We start from the raw sequence: 20,605 nt of genomic DNA, 5'->3' as shown, positions 1-20,605 counted from the left end.
ACCCAGTCCTTGGTGCTCTGACACCTGAGTCACCTGTGTGCAGCCAGTGGGGTGCCTTCTGTGAGTCCCTTGTGCCCTTGCGGTTCCAGTCACCCACTTAGATCAGATGTTGGAGGCTCCTGGCCTAGGTGAGGCAGTCCCCTTGCCATGGCTCTCTGAGTGCCTCCTTTCCTTTCTTCGGTGAGCTGGATGGTACTTCCCAGTTATTCTCCTCAAGGCACATCTCCATTATGCCCTGTGACATCTCACTTCTTAAATCTATTACAGGCTGTTCTGGCTGGTAAGCAATGCCTATTACCCCATAAAGCATCAGTTTCCCAAGTTCTCTCCACAATTCCCCCACCTGCACTGGGCTTCAGCCAAGCTAAAGGAGGACGTTTTCACAAAGATCTCTTTGTGCTCCTGACCACTCTGCGCTGGCCTAGGAAGCATCCTCCCCTCGCATCTATTGGAGTCCTCACCGCCGTCCTTCAAACCCATTCCTATTGTGACCTCCAACAAGGAGCCTTTCCTAATCTCACTCTAATTTGACACCACTAATTTGACAACTGATCTCTCTCCACACACCTTTGGCTGTATCTCTGAGTAGTCTCACCGTCTGCCTTTTACTACTCCTCTTCACCTTCTTCATCCTGGTTATGAGGGGTGAAGAAAGGGGCCAAGAGCTCTGTGCTCCTGGATAAACCGACAGTCCCCCAAACTTCACATCTCACCATCACTATCTGCTTTGTGATCATTAGGATTCATCTCAGTGTGTCCTCTTCCCAAGAAGCCCAGGTGTCTAGCTCTTCTTTCCTTCCCTAGGCATTTACCCCCTTACCACTCTGACCAACCCTATCTCCTTCCTTTTTCCACTTCTCAAAACCCTTCTTCTGTGTCCTCTAGGCCTCAAGGTCAGTCACCAGCAAATCCCATACATCAGCAGCGTCATCCATTCACTTTCCAACTGTCCTAGGCAACTATTTCAAAACTCCTTTTTTTAATTACAGCATGCCATTTATGTAATTTAAAAACAAGCATACAAAATGCATTTTACAAGGCTGTGTGCACATATACTTTAGGACCTATATCCAATAGACTAAAATGCTGGCCCAGGTCAAGGGCTGGGGGGGGGGGGGGGATAAGGAAGCAGGTAGTGGGGTTAAAGGGCAAAAGGAAAAAATGAAAGTGAAAAGAAATAACCAAAGGAGGGGCCTTGCGTAGGCCAGCAGAGAGTGTGCTGCATTCAAGAACAGTGAATTACTTTTGTCTGAGATCCTTTACAAAAGCAAAAGTCGGACCTGAGTCTGAGCAGACCCACAGCTCACTGGGCACCATGCAGTGTGTCTCCATGCTTGAGGAAGGTTAGGGGGTCGGTGATTAGCATTCAAAAGACAATGAAATGGAGACAGTGGGTGGATCCCCAAATTTCCCTAACTTCCTCCCTGGTCATTTTGCTTCCTTTATCACTTGGAGATCATTCAAATGTGCCAAACTACATTTACTTACTCTCAAGCCTTTATGTCCATGGGCTTGTTGCCCTTCTTGTTCCTCCAGGTGAAATATCTGCCCTTTGACTGGAGCCAGCTCCACCCTTTGTGCTGGGGGCGCATCCCTGTCTGCTCCTTCGCAAGCATAGCTCCAGCAGTTATCACTTTCCCCCTCTCTGTTAGAGCCCAAGCATTAACATTCTAAGATGCCCTAATTTCTCCCATCTTAAAAGAAAAAAACCAGCTTCCTTTTGTCCCCACATTCCTCTCTGGATCCTCCATATTGCTGTCTCCTCTTTGTCTATATTCACGCTGCTTTCCTCCATGCGATTTTCCTCCTCCCTCCGTTGGCAGCTCCTTTCATCTGCCGGCTCCTCATGGAGCACCCTCCCTCCCTCTGTTCACCTCCAAAGTGTCTTGCAGTCTCATGGCTTTAAATACCATCTTTTTGCCGACAGCCCCAAAATGTATGCTCTCAACTTAGATTTTAAGCTTAGTTGTCGCCCTGTTATTTCCTACTGCCTACTCAGTATCTCCTGTGGATGTTTAATATCTCAAAACTAACTTATTTCAGACCAAATTTCTGATTTCCCCACCTACCTGCACTTCTCCGTTCTCTACATTTTAGCAAATAGCAACTCCAACTTTCCAGATACTCGTGCCAGAAACCTGGATGTTATATCTACACACTCACATCCCGTTCACGGGCAAACATACCTCAAGTTTGACCTTGTCTTACCACCTCCACTGTTACTATCTTGTTCCAAAGCATCCTAATCTCTTGCATGGGTTATTGCAATAGCCTCACAACTGATATTCCTGTTTCTACGCTGGAACCCCACCCCCAGTCTATTCTAAACACCACTGTCAGTGTGATCCTGTTAAGACATACGCCAGATCACATCACTCCTCCCTCGGATTCCTCCCATAGCTCCCATCTCATGCAGAGAAAAAGCAAAGTCTTTCTAGTGATTTACGGAGGTGCCCCCCGACTCTGATGTTTTTCTCTCCACTTTACCCAGCTTACCCCAGTCACACCTCAGTATTTCACAGTTTCATCTTGCACCTTTGAACGTTTCTTCCCGCTGCCCAGAGTGCTCCTTCTGAATATCAGTATATCTCACTCCTGTCCCTCTTTCGGGTCTCTGCTCAGGTGTCGTTCCTCAGTGATCCCCCAGCTCAGATCTTACTAGCAACTGCCAGTCTCACAGTCCCCACCTCACTGCACATGCTTCTCTGTAGCACCCATCACCCATTCTCATCCTGCGTAGGGTATTTGTTTACATCTGAGTCTGTCTTTCCCCAAAAGAATGTAACCACCCTTAGCAGAGGCTCTAGTGCCCCAGCTTTGCCCTTGGTGCTTCCTCATCTTCTTCTTCCTCCCTTAGGAAGGCTTCCCTTTTCCGCAAGGTGAGACTGTCCTGGTGCTGTGGGCGGAGGGTCACCGGCTCCAGGCTGCAGGGGTGCCTTCATGCCTCCCGGGTTTGCATCCTTTCATCTCCGGGAGATTCTGTGCGGCCAGTTCAGTAGTTAAAATTGGGCCCAAACCTCAAGCCAGTGGCTGAATGCAAGCTGGCCTCTGCCTGGCATGCTGCTGGCGTTTAACTGAACATCGAATGCTGGGTCAAGACTGACTGTTTTCTGCCAAGTTAAAAACCAACCAAATACTGCATTGAATAATTATTTTGTTTTTTTGTTTTTCTTTGAGATTTTTTTGCATTAGATGTTATATCTGAACACTTAAATAATGTTAGTTCACTGGAATATTACCCTTTTTTATTTTCTTAGTTGTCAAAATAAAACAGAAAACAAAGCTGTCACTAAGTCAGTAGAGTGGGCATCTGTGAAAATCATGCTCTATCATTTTAGCAGCCTCTCATCCTCCGTCTCCTGGAGATATTCAGCTTACTCATCAAGTTTAATGAATGTGTTTCAGCCTAGACAGTGCCCATTGCTAAACATTTATATTTGAATTTATTCTCTTTAAAGGATCTCAATGTGCTGTAAACTCTAAACAGAGTGCACAGAAGAGAAAATAATGCCTTTCAATGAATAATTAGAATTTACCCCCTCCCAAAAATAGGAATAAGAGCTTATGCCATTAGAAAACTGGCAAGAAAATAACAAGACAGAGGGGGAAATATTTTGAAAACAACTCTTGCCAAGCAGTTTGTAAAGTATACTGTTAAGTGCAGAGACTTGGGTGGGGGCAGGAAACAAGCGATCTCTCGCAACCACATTCTGTCACTAAGTTGTCCTCTGTTCGAGGCTGACTGACAGCTCAGAGCCACGTGTTTCCAAAGAAACAAAGTGGAGAGAAGAACATCCTGTGGAAGGAGAACACGAGGACACTCATTTCAGGAGGGCTGGAGGGCAGAGCAGGAAGAGAAAGCCAGGAATGACGTGTATGTAGGGTGAACCTGGAATTAATGACAACTTTATGAGGCTATCTCAGGGCCGTGATTTATTTCATCCAGCTTGTGTCTGTGTTCATGCTTCCCCAGAGTAGTTCTAAACCCAGACATCCTGCTCAGTCCCTTCATTCAGGCACATCGCAGTGATCCAGGCTGTGCCCTGTTGCAGGCAAAGGGTGTGTGGCTCCCAGACAGCACCAGGCAGCCCTCCTCGCCTTTTTTTTGAGTTACCTTCCCATTTTGTATGATTGCCACCCTAATCACATTGCAGCTGTGTCCTGCAGAGATAGAAAATTTCATTTTCTTGACCTGCAATGTGAAATGAGTTAAAAGTAAGTGCAAAAGAATGATGATACTGAGGTTACATTGGCTGCATAGCAATGTGCTTGCCTGTGTCCTAAAGGGAACGACAGGCTGCACAGGTGATCTTGTTTCCTGACCAAAGATGTGCAGTCGTCCACCAGTTCTCACACAGCACAGATGAAAGGCTGAAGGAACACAGACCTAGTTGTCTTGTTAACAGAAGCAAATGCATGACCATTATCAGAACAAACTCTTCTCTTACTGAGTGTTTACAACGTATGGGTTCTAGCCATGTTATTATTTTATATTCAAATTTTTAAGCTAAATTAAGGTTTTCTAAAAAAATGTTTCTTTCACAAATGTGTGTACTGGCATAATTTAGTTACAAAAAACTTAATGAATCATTTATGTAGAAAATATATTTGGAGAACTTGCAATCTATAACTAGTGAGATACATGGAATGACTCCCAATATGCCAACATTTGGAAGAATGAAACTATATTTTTAAGTAAAGATTTTGTAATTGGGTAGAACAATCAAAATTAGAAACATTGAACCTTTTTTAATTTTGTGACTTTGAAATATGTTATTTTTACATGGATTGTTTTTTGTTTTTTTTTTTACTTTTCATTCATCTTTTTACAACATACACATTTTTTTAAAGATGTTTTAATTGGTTTTTAAAGAGAAGGGAAGGGAGAGGGAGAGAGAGAAACATTGACGTGGAAGCAAAACATTGATTGGCTGCTTTCTGTACCCCCTCCACCAGGGATCACCCCAAACTCGGGCATGTGCCCTTGCTGGGAATTGAACTGGCAACCTTTTGGTGCACAGGATGACACCCAACCAACTGAGCCACACCAGCCAAGGCCAATTTATTTTTTTAATCTTCACTCAAGGATTTGCTTTTTATTGTTTTTAGAGAGAGAGGAAGGGAGAGAGAGAGAGAGAAACATTGATGTAAGAGAGAAACATCAGTTGCCTCCAACATGCTCCCCAACTGGGGATCAAACCCACAGTCTTTTGGTGCACAGGACAATGCCCCAACGGACTAAGCCACCTGGCCAGGGCTATAACATACATTACACATTTTAACCTTAATTTTTTCCTAGCAATTTATTTAATGTAACAATGTCTTCCAAACCTACCATTTGGTTGTATGTTCCAGTGGCACTGGAGTAGTATACTTAAGATGTAATTACAGTTAAAGGAGTAAACATTAATATTTTAAAGGTTTATCTAGACAACTAGTTTGAGGGATATCCATTCAAACAAAATAACAGGACATCCTCCTGAAGTTGTCAAAAAATAAAAATGATCTATAAAGGGTTATTCAGAAGGTTTTGTATTTAATAAGGTGTGAATTTTACATTACTGCTTTCTACGATTGCACTTTGACTGGAATGTACACACGGAGTGGAAACTCAGATGATCGTGGCCCTCCGTGTGCTCTGTGTTTCTCCCTGATCTTGACGAGCTCCTCCAGTCTGTCGGCCACAGCTATGTTCAGGCTGCAGAGTCAACTATAAAATCTTAGTATGAATGCCTTTTGAAAGAAAGCATTGGTAGTATGCTCCTAATGGAAACAGTTGAAAAGTTATAGATCTATGCTCCCTTCTTCTATGAGATGACTCATCTTAGAATAAACCCAATCTAGAATGCACAAGACAGGACAATGGTTAAGTTTTTCAAGAACAGATGAATCATAAATGGAAAACACAATGAAAGGGCAGAAAGGGATGGTACCATTCAATTTTAATTCCATTTTTAACAACAAAAAAAAACAAGAAGAAACTTCTAAGGTGAGAAATTTGAACACACAGTTTTCCTCCTCTCAGGATGATTTGTCCACCTAGTGAGAGCGAGCAGATGTCTCTGATGCTGAGCGCCATCTCGCTTGGATTAAAAAAGTAGAAGCCCTTAAAAATGGAATCTGTTTAGTGAACTGAACATTACCTTCCTAATATTTTTCATCCTGAGCTCATTTAGCAGAGGAAATGGATATTTCATCAAACATTGATGTGACATTCCATCACATTATGCCATAAACAGGACAAATGGTGTTTGGAAAGGGGAAAGCAGGAGACCTAAGACATATGCCACTGTAAGGCTCTGGTTATCTCATTTAAACAGACATTAAATGTGGGTGCCAGTAGTGACATCATCAGCTGCTTCTTACTTTGTGTAAATCGCTCAGAAGGAGGAGTCTTTTGCCTACCAGATGTGACCTACATTTAGATTTCCAAAGACGGAGGGAAATCTCTATTGTGTTAAAAAACAACAAATACTGGTTAAAATGTATGGTAAATGAGCTCATCTCACTTTTCCAGGCATTTGGGCTAATATGTTATGGACGTACTGCTTCATGTATGAAAAATAATTGAGGAAAATTTGGATAAAGGCTTGGGATAGCTACTATGTTGTTCCCAAGTTTTAAAATGGTAGAAAAAGCAGGGAGCCAATAGAGATAATAAAAATATAAAAAACTGTGTTTGAGAAGAGTCTCTTATAAAAGGGTCAGTTATGGGTATGCTCTCCAACTCATATTATAATTTAGTCATATATTGAAGAATGTGAATAATTGCACTCCTTTCAGTGAGTATAAAAGCTGTTGAAAAAGTCAAAGATTGTCTGTCTGCAGGCTCTGAGAAGTCTTGTTTCTTTGTTACATGAAGCAAAAAGAATTTTAATGTAACATCTTTATTCTCTCTTACTCACCCTCTTTTCTTTTTTATTTCCTTTCATCTTTAGGAGCTGCTACTCCAAAACCTGTCCCAGAACCTGAGAAACAAACAGACCATACAGTTAAAATTGCTGGAGTCATTGCTGGCCTCTTGCTGTTTGTTATTATATTTCTTGGAGTTGTGTTGGTAATGAAGAAAAGGTGAGCTCCTCACTATTGCCAAAGATGTGGTTCTGATCCCTTGCTGCCAAGTTGCTTCATGTGTGTGAAAATATTCAGTTATTGAATTGGCTTTGATGACCAAGACACATCTGTGACTCTAATAGTTGACATTTTTCATCATATACCACGCAAGTTTATGGGACAAAATTTAGAGTAAATGGTTATTTTTATGAATATGAAAACAAATCACGCAACTTAACATAAAAATCGTGTGTTTTTCCACAAGTCGGTATGTAAAACTCTGCAAATCTTTAGACATGTAATCACCAGTAAATGTTTAGCACTTAACTACTGACATATTAACATATTTGATGTTCTTGGGGATACGAGAAATAGACTTTCTTCTCATTATAATGAAGATAATGATTATGACAGTGTCAAGCCCATGTTATATGCAGGCACCATACCAGGGGGTTAATCAGCACAACACCCCAGGAGAAAGACTCTCAAAGAGCAGCCTGACAGAAACACGGGGCATGGGCATGGTTAAGGCAAAGACAGAGCACACTGCCTGTTATCAGACCGCACTGTCTAGCCAGGGGGTAGTCTCAGGGAGGAGGAAAATAGATATGGCTGTAATAAGCAGTCCTTACCTCTGATACTTGAAAAATACAGTTTCTTTTGTTTTGTGAAAATAAGCAAGAACTTGCTTAATAATACAATGTTCATTTTAAATAAAAATTATCAACATAAAAATATAGATAATAAAGGAATGATAGGATAAGATTTTCCAAACAGGTAGTCCTCAGATCTTGGTTCTTTTCACTGTAGTTATAAAACAATTACAGAGTGGGAGTGAAGTCATGGGTAGTCGGGGGTGACGTTGGAGAGGTTGGGAAAGTGAGGTCTTGAAAGTCTGATTGGTTATCTAAGAAGGCTGAACTTGGCCCTAAAATCTGCTGATGAACTTGTGTAGTGTGATGTAACTTTTATTTTAAAAAGATCATTGAAGTTAGGGTTGAGCACATGATGGAGGAAAAAGAACAAGAGTCAGACAGATCAGTTGAATGAAGAGGGGGCATCTATAGAAAAATTAGGAGATAAGTTTTAGTAGCCATTTGGAGCCAGAAGCTGAGGGATATGGAACAATACAGAAAGACTCTAGTTACTGGCTTAGACAACTTAGTGGAGATATTACTATTGACCAAAATGTGAAATATAGGAAGTAGAACGTATTTGGAGAGAGAACATGGAGAGTTCAGCTTTGCACTGTTTAAGTTCACTTTCCTGTAAAGTGAAGTGAGGATACCCACCAGGCCATTGGACATGCTGGTGTGGACTAGGATACTCCAGGTGCCACCATAGTCACAGTCGTCAACATGTTCTGCAGTGGAAGCTATGGGTTTGGATGAGGTCACTCAAAGTCACTGTAGAGTGGGAAGAATGAAGTCAAGGATGAAGATAAAACCTTGGCTGAACAGCAATATTGAAGGGGTAAGTTAGTATCCAAATACATATACATACATATTCTTTGTTTCTTACTTCTTCCTCATTTGCTGTTTACTGTGCTAGTCAGGCCTCAGGACACACTACTGCTCTGTCCAGCTGTATATATCACTAATGGGTCCCCAGCATTTCCACTCTTTTGTTCCACTTGTCATATATCTACTACCCCTTTCTCTCTTTTGTCACCTATCATTTGCTTTCTCTTCTGTTTTTTAATTCTTTTTTTCTTTTCATTTCACATCTCTGTACATCTTTTCTTTATCTTTCTTTTCTTCTTTTTTTTTTAAAGCTATTTTTTTCTTTCTTCCTCCATATCTCTTTCTTTTTTTATTTTCTTTCTATTTTACTTCTGTCTCACCTCTCATACTTTTCCTCCTGGATGTACTTCATCTCTCTCCACCTTGATGTTTATGTAGACGCTTATGTTGGGTACCAGTGTTCTGTACTTTTGGGGATTTTTTAGTATGATTCTGTATACATTCTAAGCAACACTACTCTTCCATGTCTGCATATTAAAATTAAACATTTTGGAGACATTTATTTTCAGCTGTGGGAATATGTGGAGTTTTGTGTCATCTGGCAAGCAGTTGCCCTTGTGACCTTAGCTAAATGTGAATTCATCCTCCCAGGGTTTGTTTCTGCTGGGTTAATTCATTGTTTACGTAGGTCTCTTGGTAGTCATGGAGGTGATGTTATAAATTATGCATTTGAAGATATTGCCTACGGTAACATATGCCCTTTATATAATTTTAGGCTAAATACCAATAATTCATATTAAATTGACATGATTATTTGCTAGATGATAATCTTAAAAGGGTTGTTTTCACAGCATGTGCTGCTTTTTTCAAAATATAGAATATGTTCTCTGTAAGGAAAATGTGCCAGTATACTATGCCTGTAAGTACAAATCTTGTATGATTTAGACTTGAACAGTCATGTGGTACAAACTGTCATGTTTAACAGAAATTCTTAAAACTTCTAATTGTTCAGGATTTATCTCAAAAATGTAAACCTATATTTTAGAAGTTGTCCCTTTATCTCTTTTTTAAATATGTTTTTATTGATTTTTTTTTTTTTTAGGAAAGAGGTAGAGAGAGAGAGAGAGAGAGAGAGAGAGAGAGAGAAACATCAATGTGAGAGAGAAACATCGATTGGCTGCCTCCTGCATGCCCCTTACTGGGGATCCAACTCAAAACCCAAGCGTGTGCCCTGACTGAGAATTGAACCAGGACCTCTCATTCCACCGGATGACACTCAATCCACTGAGCCACACTGGTGGGGCAAAAGTTTTGTTTTTAAACAGAATAGTTAAAACATGATATTAATCATGGATAATTACTGGAGTGTTATTGATATTTAATAAGCAGCATTGTTTGGTTACCAGGAACACTGAATATATTTTTTATTGAAGTATAATTAACATACAACATTTTGTAGTTTCAGGTGTAAAGTATACGTTGGGAAATGATCACTACGCTCTATCTAATTAACATCTGTTACCAATTACATAGTTACAAACATATTTTTTCTTGTGATGAGAACTTTTAAGATCTAGTCTCTTAGCAATTTTCAGATGTGCAATATAATATTATTAATTTAAGTCACCATGCTGCACATTTCATCCCCATGACTTATCTATTTTCTATTTTAAAGCTGAAAGTGCATACCTTTTGACCTCCTTCACCCATTTCAGCCCCGTGCCCCCCAGAGTAACACTGAATTCAGACTGGGAATTCCTAGTCTCTGTGTTAAGTGACCTTGTGATTCTGAACTTCCCTGGGCCTTAGTTTCCTCATTTGTGAATTAAGAGATGTGCACTAGACAATTTCTGAAGTCCCTCCTAATTTCAAAATACCAGGTTTTCTATTATGTAGCAACCTATGGTGACAGTACTATACATTTGCTATTCTAGAAGTACAGTGGGTGGCTCATTACTGCATTTCATTATTCCAGAGGGTCTCTCTGCTCAGTTGATTCAAACCTAGAAGTGTTAGTTGACGAGAGCTTCATCTTTTATCCACATTCCCATCGTTACATAGGAGGTACTCAATTAAAAGTAGGGAGCAATGAGGAAATGAAAAATGGGGAAGGAGAGAGGGGAGGAAAAAGAATTACTTCAGATGTGGGTTTCAGTATAGTGTTAATCGTTTTGCTGGTTAGAGCCTAATACTAATCCAACTTCGAGTTCCAGTCCTATAAGAGCTAGTTAGCCTGTTTTTCTTCTACCCACAGTACTGAGCCAGCCAACACAAATATATGCCATTGGTTATAAAGACAGACTGGGCCCAAGAGGAAGTGTGGGTGAATCAAATTCATTAATATTTCCTGAAATACAATTGGAAGTCTGTCCTGCTGAGGAAAAGTCGGTAGTTGCTGTCTGTTTGTCAGCTGGCTAGGCCAGGTGGGCCTGAGATCTTGGGAGAAGGAACAGCAAATTTTATTGGGAGGTGTTTTCAGTTATTAGCTTAATAAGATCATGTTGCCTTCTAAAGGACTAGCATTCTATAAAAAATAGTTGCTGAGCCCAGCTGATGTGGCTCCCATGGACTGAGAGGGCCTGGTTCAAGCCCTGGTCAGAACAAAGACCTGGGTTTCGGGCTCGATCCTCCGTGGGAGGCAGCTGATCGATGTTTCTCTCTCTCTCTCTCTTGCTTCCTCTCTCTCTGAAAAAAAAAATCAGTAAAAACATATAAAAACATTTTTTTTGATAGGTGCTGAAGGTGACTTCTAGTAAAACATGGAAAATCTGTTCAACTCATACTAACTGTTGGAATTATTTTACATCTAGGCAATAATGACTAAAAATAGAAATAGCCATCAGTTATATTTCATTAAAATGTTTTATAAACCTTTCACAAATTATTGATGAGTTGTTAATTTGTTTATTAATATTAATCCATTTGAGCCTTGCCTGGAATAATTTGAAATCTTCTTTTCCTTAAAAACTGTTACAAAACCTTTACATTAATTTTTTTTATTCCCTAAGTAAAGCAGTTTCTTATTATTTATCTTTCCCCCAAACATGCATTACTTTGAGGGTGCAGTATTTTGATGCCAACGTGTTAAGAAAGGGTATGAGATGAATATCTATAAAAGTTTCAAACATGACAATATACTCTCAAAATTAGTATAAAATAAGTTGAGTAGGAGATATATAGTTTTTATTGTATAAATTAAAATGCCTGCATTTTCAACATTTCCCATAAAGAATAATTTATCTTAATAATGTGTTTGACAGAATTTAGCATACAAATACCATCAATTTTATCCTGATTCATTATATTTACTATTGTTTCTAAAATTGCTATAAATCTTTTAAAAATCTGGAAACATTTATATAATTACAGTAAAATTCCCATCTCAGCCATTGTGGTAAATAGAAATTACAGAAGTTGTGGCTATATGGAAATAATTAAAGAGATATGCGTTGTTGGTCAAAGTAGCAAATGTTAGCTATTCAACTACATGAACACTTGTTATAGGTAAATATGACTATTTTAATTCTGAAGCACTATACTTATACCTTCTTTCCATAACATATTTTAACAGATGCGTATTTGTCATTAAATGCAAATGCTGCATATGTCATTAAATATTTAGTACCCACAATATTATATTTAAATGACACTAGTACTTCCAAGAAAAAAAAAAATCTCAATAAAAATAGGAAGTATTTCTGAAGACATTATGAAACAAAAACAATAAAAGGGAAATTGTTGAAAGCCCTATTTTCAAAGAGATGCCTGCAGCAAGTGGCTCAAGGCAAGTTGACAGTAACTGGCGTTCTCCTGCTGTACCTGTTTACCCACGAGATAGGAATTTTTTTTTCCACTGTAACTAAGTGTGAGTTGTTTGTGGGTAATGTTTTAAGTCTGGAAGCTTTATTCAAAGTCCTGTTTCAGAGTCACATCTTTAGAACCTCCATTAAGAAAAGTAGACATTTCTTTGTGATTATTATTTAGAAGGTGTGTATTTATAAGCAGCCATATAAGTAACAGCAGATGCTGGACTGTTGTCCTTGAGCATGTGCCGTGGTATGCAGGAAACAGGAAACATGCGCAGCAGGTGGTATGGGTATGTCATCCTAACCTAGGACTAGCTCATGCCCTTCTGTTTTCTGGATGGTGACTGAAAGGGCTTATTGTACAGAGGTAAGGTAAACAAACTGACATTTTTAAGGCCTCCTCTAGCCTGGACTTCATATGATTACCCTAATAGCTCCTGTATGAACCACTATTTGTGGACTCAACCTAATGGTTTAATTATGTTGTCTTAGGGGTTCTTTGGGAACTCTTTATAAGGTTTTATCTTAGAAAAAAGTATAGGGGATATAGGCACCAATCTTTTCATTTTATAGGAGGAACGTGTCGGAGAATGATAATAGGCAGCCACTTGGGCTTCAGAATCTTTCACAACTGGTTAGAATCCCAGTTCCTACTTGGTAGCCATATAAACTTAGATGAGTTACTTAATCTCTTTGAATTCAGTTTGCAAATATGAAATGTGATGATAATGTGTACTTCATAAGGGAAGCATGGAAATTAAATGAAATAACTCATGTTCGTACATAGTTGGTACTTGATAAATAATAGCGTAAGGGCCATTACTGGGGGTTGGGAAGTTCAGGGTGACATAGGTAGTACACGCAGAGTCCAGGGTAAACCCAGGTGTGCCTGGTTGTGAACCACCTTGCTACACCAGTCATGCGGTGACACTCAGGGATGCTTCTTGCTCATGACACTCAGATAACTCTAATCACTAGCAGGAAGCAGATAGTCATCAGCGTGTTTCAGTTTACTATGCTCTAAGTCTAAGCGTACTTGAAACTCTGCCAGCATGTTTTAATCTTCTTTTTGAGCTATCATTGGAGAATTAGCTAAATAAAAGCTTTTTCTGTTTTCCTTCTTTATAAAAGTGTTTTTAAAATAATTTCAAATATGTGCATTTTGTGTATTGTTTGAATTGAATTGTAAGTTGACTTCTGATAACTCACAGGAATGAGGATACTGTATCCCTGTCTGGTTTAAGAGTGAGAGAACTTTGTGAAGTTTTCTAATAAGCTGTGAATCAAGGGAGCCTTTGCTCTTCCCCCTCCTCCTCAGAGACAAATGCTGGAGTCTCGGTGAGAGGGCCCTGGAGACAAATGCTGGCATGCTTACCTTGGCTCTGTGGCGTTCTAGCTGTGTGACCTTGGCTGGGTAGTTAGTTTTGTGTCCCTCATTTTCCCCAGGTGTACCAAGGGCATAAGAATAGTATTTACTCCATAAGAGTGTTAGGAGAAGAAAACAAGTTATTACCATTGAAATACTGGCCCCAATAAATATTAACTCTATTATTACTATACATGACACATTAGTATATGAGCTGTAGCTGACTCGTTTCAATGTCCTTTGCATGTGTGCCTCTGAGTCTTTGTTCCCATGCTCAGAAGAGCAAGGACAAGGAGCAGCTTCTCCTTTAGAGGGAGTAGACCTCTCCTTGCCCATGGAGACCAGAGGTTTGTAATCATGAGAATAAGGAGGAACACAGCTAGCTACCTGGAGTAAAACAGTTCACTGTCCCCTTCACCAGACCTTGGTGACCATGCTATAGCTGAAAGCAAGAAGAACACACTCACCCAACAGTGTTCCTGCTCAGGCCGCGGGGTGGCTGGAATATGGAAAAACATTCTCTACAGAGAAGTAAACCAAAGTCCTCTACCGTGCGTGGGGACTGCCAATTTTTCTGAGTGGGCATAGCCATGGCATTCAATTCAAATACTTTGGGCATCAAAACCCATCAGGCCCTGGCTGGGTGGCTCAATGGGTTGAAGCATCATCTGGTACACCAAAAGGTTGTGGGTTCAGTCCCCCACAGGGGTGCGTACAGGAGGCATCTGATTGATGTTTCTCTCTCACACTGATGTTTCTCTCTCTCTCTCACTCTCTCCTTCTCTCTCTTTCTTCTTCCTTCTCCCTTCCCCCTCCCCTTCTCCCTGTCCCTCTCTTCGTCTCTCCCTCTCTTCGTCTCTCCCTCTCTTCCTCTCTCCCTCTCTTCCTTCCTCTCTCTCTAAAATCAATAAACATATCCTTGGGTGAGAATTAAAAATAAACAAAAGCATCAAACCCAGACCCAATAAGGGACCAAGTGGCCTGCCTCCTGGGGTCAGAACAAAAGGGTTAGCATTACTCTCTTCAGGGTGTTTAATAGTATCATGCATTTACACGGAGTCCCTGCTCAGCAGCTATCCCAACTCCAGGAGGTCAGGATAGGCCTCAGGAGCCTCTGGAGTGTTGACCCTTTTGCCATGTGATTAGGGACCAGCCCTGAACCTGCTGAACTGTCATCAGCCATCTCAGGGCACAACTGTCCTACTGATTTCTATTTTTAATGCCCTCTAACTTTCCAACATGGCTCTTGATCTGATATTCATTAGCGTAGCATATTAAAATGTTCTCTGTGTGTACCTTCCCTCTGAAGGTCGAATCTAACAGTATGCACAAAGGTGTTAAGAGGGGGTTGCAGGTTTACCACTGAAATCAGTGGTTCTCCATACTTGAAGTCTACAGATGTATGTGTTGACATTTCCAGCCCAGTCCCACCCAGGCTGTTCTTGTTCTCTAAAGGGTGTATGCCTCTGTTCATGTTGACATGGCTTCATTTTCAACAGGGTGGAGCAAAAGTAGGTACATTGTGAGTGAGCAAAGCAGAGTTTATTCTTGTATTATTATTATTTATTTATTAGTGTATTTTCCATCTGAACAACTGTAAACCTACTTTTGCTCCACCTGTAGTTCATAGAGTGGGAAATACCCAGGGCCTGAAAACTAAGGATGGTTTACTTGGGATCATTGTCTAAACCTGTTGTCATACTTAGTGAATCCAGAAATTCTAGCTTAACAGTATAATTTCTTCAATTCTTACTATTTTTGTTATGTATTGATTAGTGAAAATTAGAGTATAGGGGGAAAATTATATATATAAATATACATCAAATTCTAACCTGACTTCTTTAGGCAAGGTTTGTGATCCTTCTTCTAACATAAATCTATATTTCTTTTCTACAAGGAGAGGAATTGTATCTGAGATCTTTAACTTAGGTTCATTTATAGGAAACCACATAAAATTAATTTTTAACTGCAATAGGCAGGAGCCACTGTGTTAATTAAGGGAGGAATGCTTTGTTAGTTTGTTTTACCAGATCACAGCAGTGCAAGATGCAATACTGTCTTAAATAATATATTGCCTGGAAGAGGAAAGGCATATTTTTGCCCAGTGTCCTCCCAGAGTGTGCTTCGAAAGTGAATAATGCTTCACTGGATCTACTAGATGTCGGGTTTGTTATTTTTATATATACTATTTCCTTATTGGCACTGCTATGGTAAAACTAAAGTAAAGCTATTTTTATGGGTTTTGCTGCAACAAGTAGAAATTGACTCATTTATTACATTCAACATATTTCTATTTGTTTATAAAAACAACACAAAACAAAAAATTGGCAAAAATGTAGTCCAGGTTATCCTATCTAAGGATGGCCCATTTTTATCTCTCCTGCACATGCATAGGTATGAGTACAACTTTCTAAAGTTAATTACGTTTCTGAGATGGCTTAAAGCACCACCTGCCTGAATAGCAGAATTCTAATTTGGACCCAGAAATTTGGTATATTTCTTACTCACCCCCTCATTACAGAGCTCACCCTTCTTGCATTCAGGCTCTTGAATTATTTGGGTACCATCTGTCTTTTCTGTTAAAGTATAGCACGTTGAGGGCTGTGATGTGATCTTTGATGCCCCACTTCCCACACCTCACATAGTGCTTGCCCACATTAGATATGTAGTATGTTTAATAGTTAAAGACAAAAGATACTTCTTTAATACAAGCCCTTCAGTGCAACACTAGGCTTTGAATTGCTTTGACTTTTTATTTACAGGGATGTAAATGTTATATTATCATAACGTAGTTTATTAATTTTTCTGAAGTGCAGGCATTCTGGTGGCCAGATTCCTTATTTCAAATATTATTTTTTAAAGTTTGTAGCCCTTAAATTCAGATACAGCTTAATTAAAAGAAAAATATGCTCATAACTATCATTTACTTATATTATCATTTATTTTTAAAACTCCTTTGAATCTCTTTTATACATGGTGTGCTCTGTTGCATATTTTTACAAGCACCATCAATTTAGATAAAAATTGTTATATTCAAAAAATGAATAAAAAGACTCAGAATGAATTTTTCTTTATGCTATAAGCATTGATACTACATAAATTAAAATATCAATGTTTTCAGGTCTTCTATTCACTGGGTTTACAATGGAAATGTTCAGACTGACATATAGCTATGCCAGGGCCCTTGAAAATTCATCCAGGTCTTCTCATTTCCAGGCCAGACTGCTAATAGCTCTCTCCCCACATCCTTGCATGGAATTGTTTCTTGCATGGAATTGTTCCTTTGAGTTTGTGTGTTTGATAAGAATTTATGGTAAACATTGGTTCACTGTCCTTCTGTCAGAAAAAAACAAAAACATTGATAGAAGCAAAAACAGGAAAAAGCCATACACTGAACAGCTCCATATAAGTGTATACTTATTGGGAACTATCAAAATGTCCTTAATCTTTTTACCTGCTTTGTCTAAAAGCCTGTAGGTTGTGGGTTTGAGTCAGCAGTCAGTCTTTGAAGAAACTGGCCATTCCTCAGAGAGAATGGTCAGTTATTAATGCCTGATTCTTAGGGATAGTCTTACCCTTAACCAAAGGGAAGGGTGGGAAATCTGAGAAAGGGCAGTGGTAACATAGCATTAACTGAGATTCTTCACTTACTGGCCGTCATCTGGGAGTGGTGTTGCCCACTTAGAGGACACCTGAAAATGTGTGACGGTATCCTGAGAATTGCTTCCTTGTAATTGTGTCTGTTGATTGTATGTTTTTCCCCCAGTAGTCAAGATTTCTCTTTTATAATTTGTCGGACTAGGGTTGACTCAGAATTCTGGTGCTAAAAGCCATCTTAAGAGTCATAATCAGAACTGCCTATGGGGCCAGTAAAGGTGGTCCAGCCAGGTAAAGGCGAAGCCCTGGCAAAGAGCCCTATTTGAGAAAGCTTCTGTTGTGCGAATTCAGTCAGGTTTACTCCTGCGTCACCAAACGTCCTGTTCCAACCCTGCCCACGCAGGAAGCAAGGAATCTTGATTTATTTTATTAAATTTTCTAATTAAAAAATTTTTTTTTCTTTATTGATTTTGGAGAGAGGGAAGAGTTCATGAGAGAGAACATTGATTGGCCACCTCCTGCATGCCCCCCACTGGGGATCAGGCCCACAATCTGGGCATGTGCCCTGACCAGGAATTGAACCAGTGACCTCTTGGTACATGGGTCAACACTCAACCACTGAGCCACACCAGTTGGGCAAATTTTCTAATTTTTTAAATCACTAACAACGAATCTATTTTTAAATGTTGTGTTGGCCACATAAAAGGGGTGTCTAGTCACCAATTTGTGATTCCTAATTCTAGTTTAAGGTAAACCAAGCAGGAGACATGTAAATGACAACATTTTAAAATTCTTGTATCACCTGCATGTTTCTGGCTATAAGTATTGTCTTATACCAGAAAAGACAACAGACGTTCTTTGCCCAAGCCTCCTCTCCACCAGGTGCTCATTGGTACCTATAATGCCGTCAAAAAAGCAAAACTGGCCTGCAGTGTATTTTGTGAATAGGTAGTTTCTACTTGGAAATACCTGTTTCACTAATCCTGTTGGTGATGTTGCCAGGTGGTTTGGACTGTGTGTTCCCCCAGTTTATAAGCAGGGCCCATCCCAGCTTTCTACACGGAGAATTGCTGTTGACTCGTGACTCTCTCTCTAATCCAAGTTGGGAATCTTTGGACTCCACATGAGTCTCAGATAGTAACTGATATCTATAGATTGCTTTCCTCATAAGACTGACATTAAATTTTTAAAATTATGTTTACAGTAGTCATATTTCTGGTATTTTAGAACAGTTCCCAGTGTAGGAGAGAGTAGTGCAGGCTGCCCCGGCAGTGTGCATCTTGGCGGATGGATTCTGGGGGTACACCGGCCCACACCATCATGGCCCTCCTCCCTAGGGTGACTTGCTGATTGTGTTGGGCTGACCAAGTCAGAGCCCCAGGTGCTGTGGCTTCTCCTGCTGCTTAGTCCAGCACAGGTAACAAAACCAGGAAATCTGGAGACTGTGAGAACAGGCTCTGCTAACTCTGTAGCTTTTGATTTCTTTATGCAGGGTGTAAGAAGGAGTAAGATTTATCAGTCTGCTGTCATCTGAGAATAGTACATTTCCCTATAGATCCTTTAGCCTCTGCTCTAACACACACACACACACACACAATCTTTATGAGAATTTAAATTTACACAATCTCCTGAAGTGCCCCAGTGTCCAACCCACCGCCTGGTGACCCCACTTGGTCTTGACATCCACTGCAGTTATGAAAACGTCCTGCTGCTTTTGCTGCAGTGAACACTAGAGCCCTGTCAGCACAGCTAACAGACCAGGCAGCACAGCCCTGCCACCCTTTCCTCAGCGGCATCTAGTGCCTTCTCAGGAGCCCAGGGAAGCCTGGGAGCCACTGCCCAGACCCCTCACTGCTCCTCCCCAGAGCCAGGCCAACCCACTTTCAGTCCTCGGCAGGAAATTGCTCAGGGGCTGAGCGCCACGGGCTTCCCTTTAAGAGCAATTCCATTTTCTGCTGTCCTGATTGCTGTGCCAGTCCTGGACTTAAGTGACCTGTCCGCTTGGATCTCCAAACAGTTTCTAATTCTTGTCCCAAAACTTCTCCCTAATTCCAAATTGTGGGGTTTTTAATAACCTGGAACTTTTAGGTAATCACCTGATTCTATAAACCTTGCCTAACTCCAGCTTAAGTCTTGCACAGTAAATGTTCCCTGGAGTAGCTGCATACTTGTCAGTGCTGGATGGTGAGCTCCAGGCTCTGTTACCCCATTATTAGTCTGAAGTGTCCCTCTGCGGACCAGAGTGGATTTCTAGGTTGTTAGTGAATATTTCCAAGGGAAGCCCACCAAAAACAGAGCTCAGGACAATAACAAAGGAACAAAACACACAAAAATGGTTCTTACTCTGTGTACCTTTTTACTTTTATGATTGATACTGATAAAGAACAAATGGACACAATTGAACTGAAGTTATAAGTCACTAAAATGATAATTCATTATGTAAAGAGAAAACCAATTCTAGGAAGAATATGGTTGATTAATGAGCTTCATTAACAAGTTCACAATTTCAAAGGTCAGAATTATAGATCTGATTATGTATAATGCAACACTCTTCATTGATGTTCAGGTCCTTTTCCTAACACAGAAAATTAAAGGAAATTACTAACAATTATTTTAATACTGTGTGTTCTTTGACTTATAAAACTTTGAATTCTCAAAATATCTTAATTGCTATTCTGACCACTGAATTAACTTTAGCATTTTTTAGTTTAAATTGAGAGCACTCAGCCATCATTTCTCCTTCAGATGTTACACTGCTAATTTTAGTGATAATAAGTGAAGAACTTACAACAATTAAACTGGAGCTCTGAACAAATTACTATTCAAGCTAAGCTGAGGTAAATGAAATGGCCATATGGAAGTCATGTAAATTAAGAGAGAAACCAAGTAGAATATATAAAAACTAATTAAAGCGATTTTTGGTTTCTAAAATGTTGTTTATTATGCTGTCAGAAGGAGCCTACTGGAGGAGGCTTTGTTAGTAAGAAGTCTCCCGCTTAGTTAATTTTTGTGATTTGGCAAACACAGTGTGTTAAACTTATTTCTCTAGCAACATGCAATCCCTTTTTTAAGTGTGCATGAAATGAAAAACATACTAGACTCAGAAATGCAGCACTACTGGTTTTATGTACGAAAATGTCTAAGTATTTACCCAAAGGAACCAAAAGCAGGGACTTGAGATATATGTGTACACCAATGTTCATAGCAGCATTACTCACAATAACCAAAAGGTGGGAGTAAGCAAATGCCTATCAGTGGAGGCGTGGATAAACAAAATGGGGTATGTACATCCAGTGGAATGATATTCAGCCTAAAAATGA

At 39.9% G+C, this 20,605-nt stretch overlaps 1 protein-coding gene across 6 annotated transcripts in view; it reads left to right on the top strand.

The window, feature by feature from the left end:
• PTPRM (protein tyrosine phosphatase receptor type M) overlaps positions 1-20,605 on the top strand; it is an 839,861-nt gene that overhangs the window by 583,216 nt on the left and 236,040 nt on the right. For all 6 annotated transcript variants that reach the window (XM_036244603.1, XM_036244601.1, XM_036244600.1 and 3 more), the window contains one exon: positions 6,939-7,071. In XM_036244603.1, coding sequence (XP_036100496.1) covers positions 6,939-7,071 — 133 coding nt within the window. The remainder of the gene's footprint in view (positions 1-6,938; positions 7,072-20,605) is intronic.

This window comes from Molossus molossus, unplaced genomic scaffold (assembly GCF_014108415.1).
Source record: "Molossus molossus isolate mMolMol1 unplaced genomic scaffold, mMolMol1.p scaffold_m16_p_6, whole genome shotgun sequence".
NCBI classification, from domain to species: Eukaryota; Metazoa; Chordata; class Mammalia; order Chiroptera; family Molossidae; genus Molossus; species Molossus molossus.
Note: the sequence above shows the minus strand (reverse complement) of the source record. Positions and strands in the feature narration are given on the sequence as shown.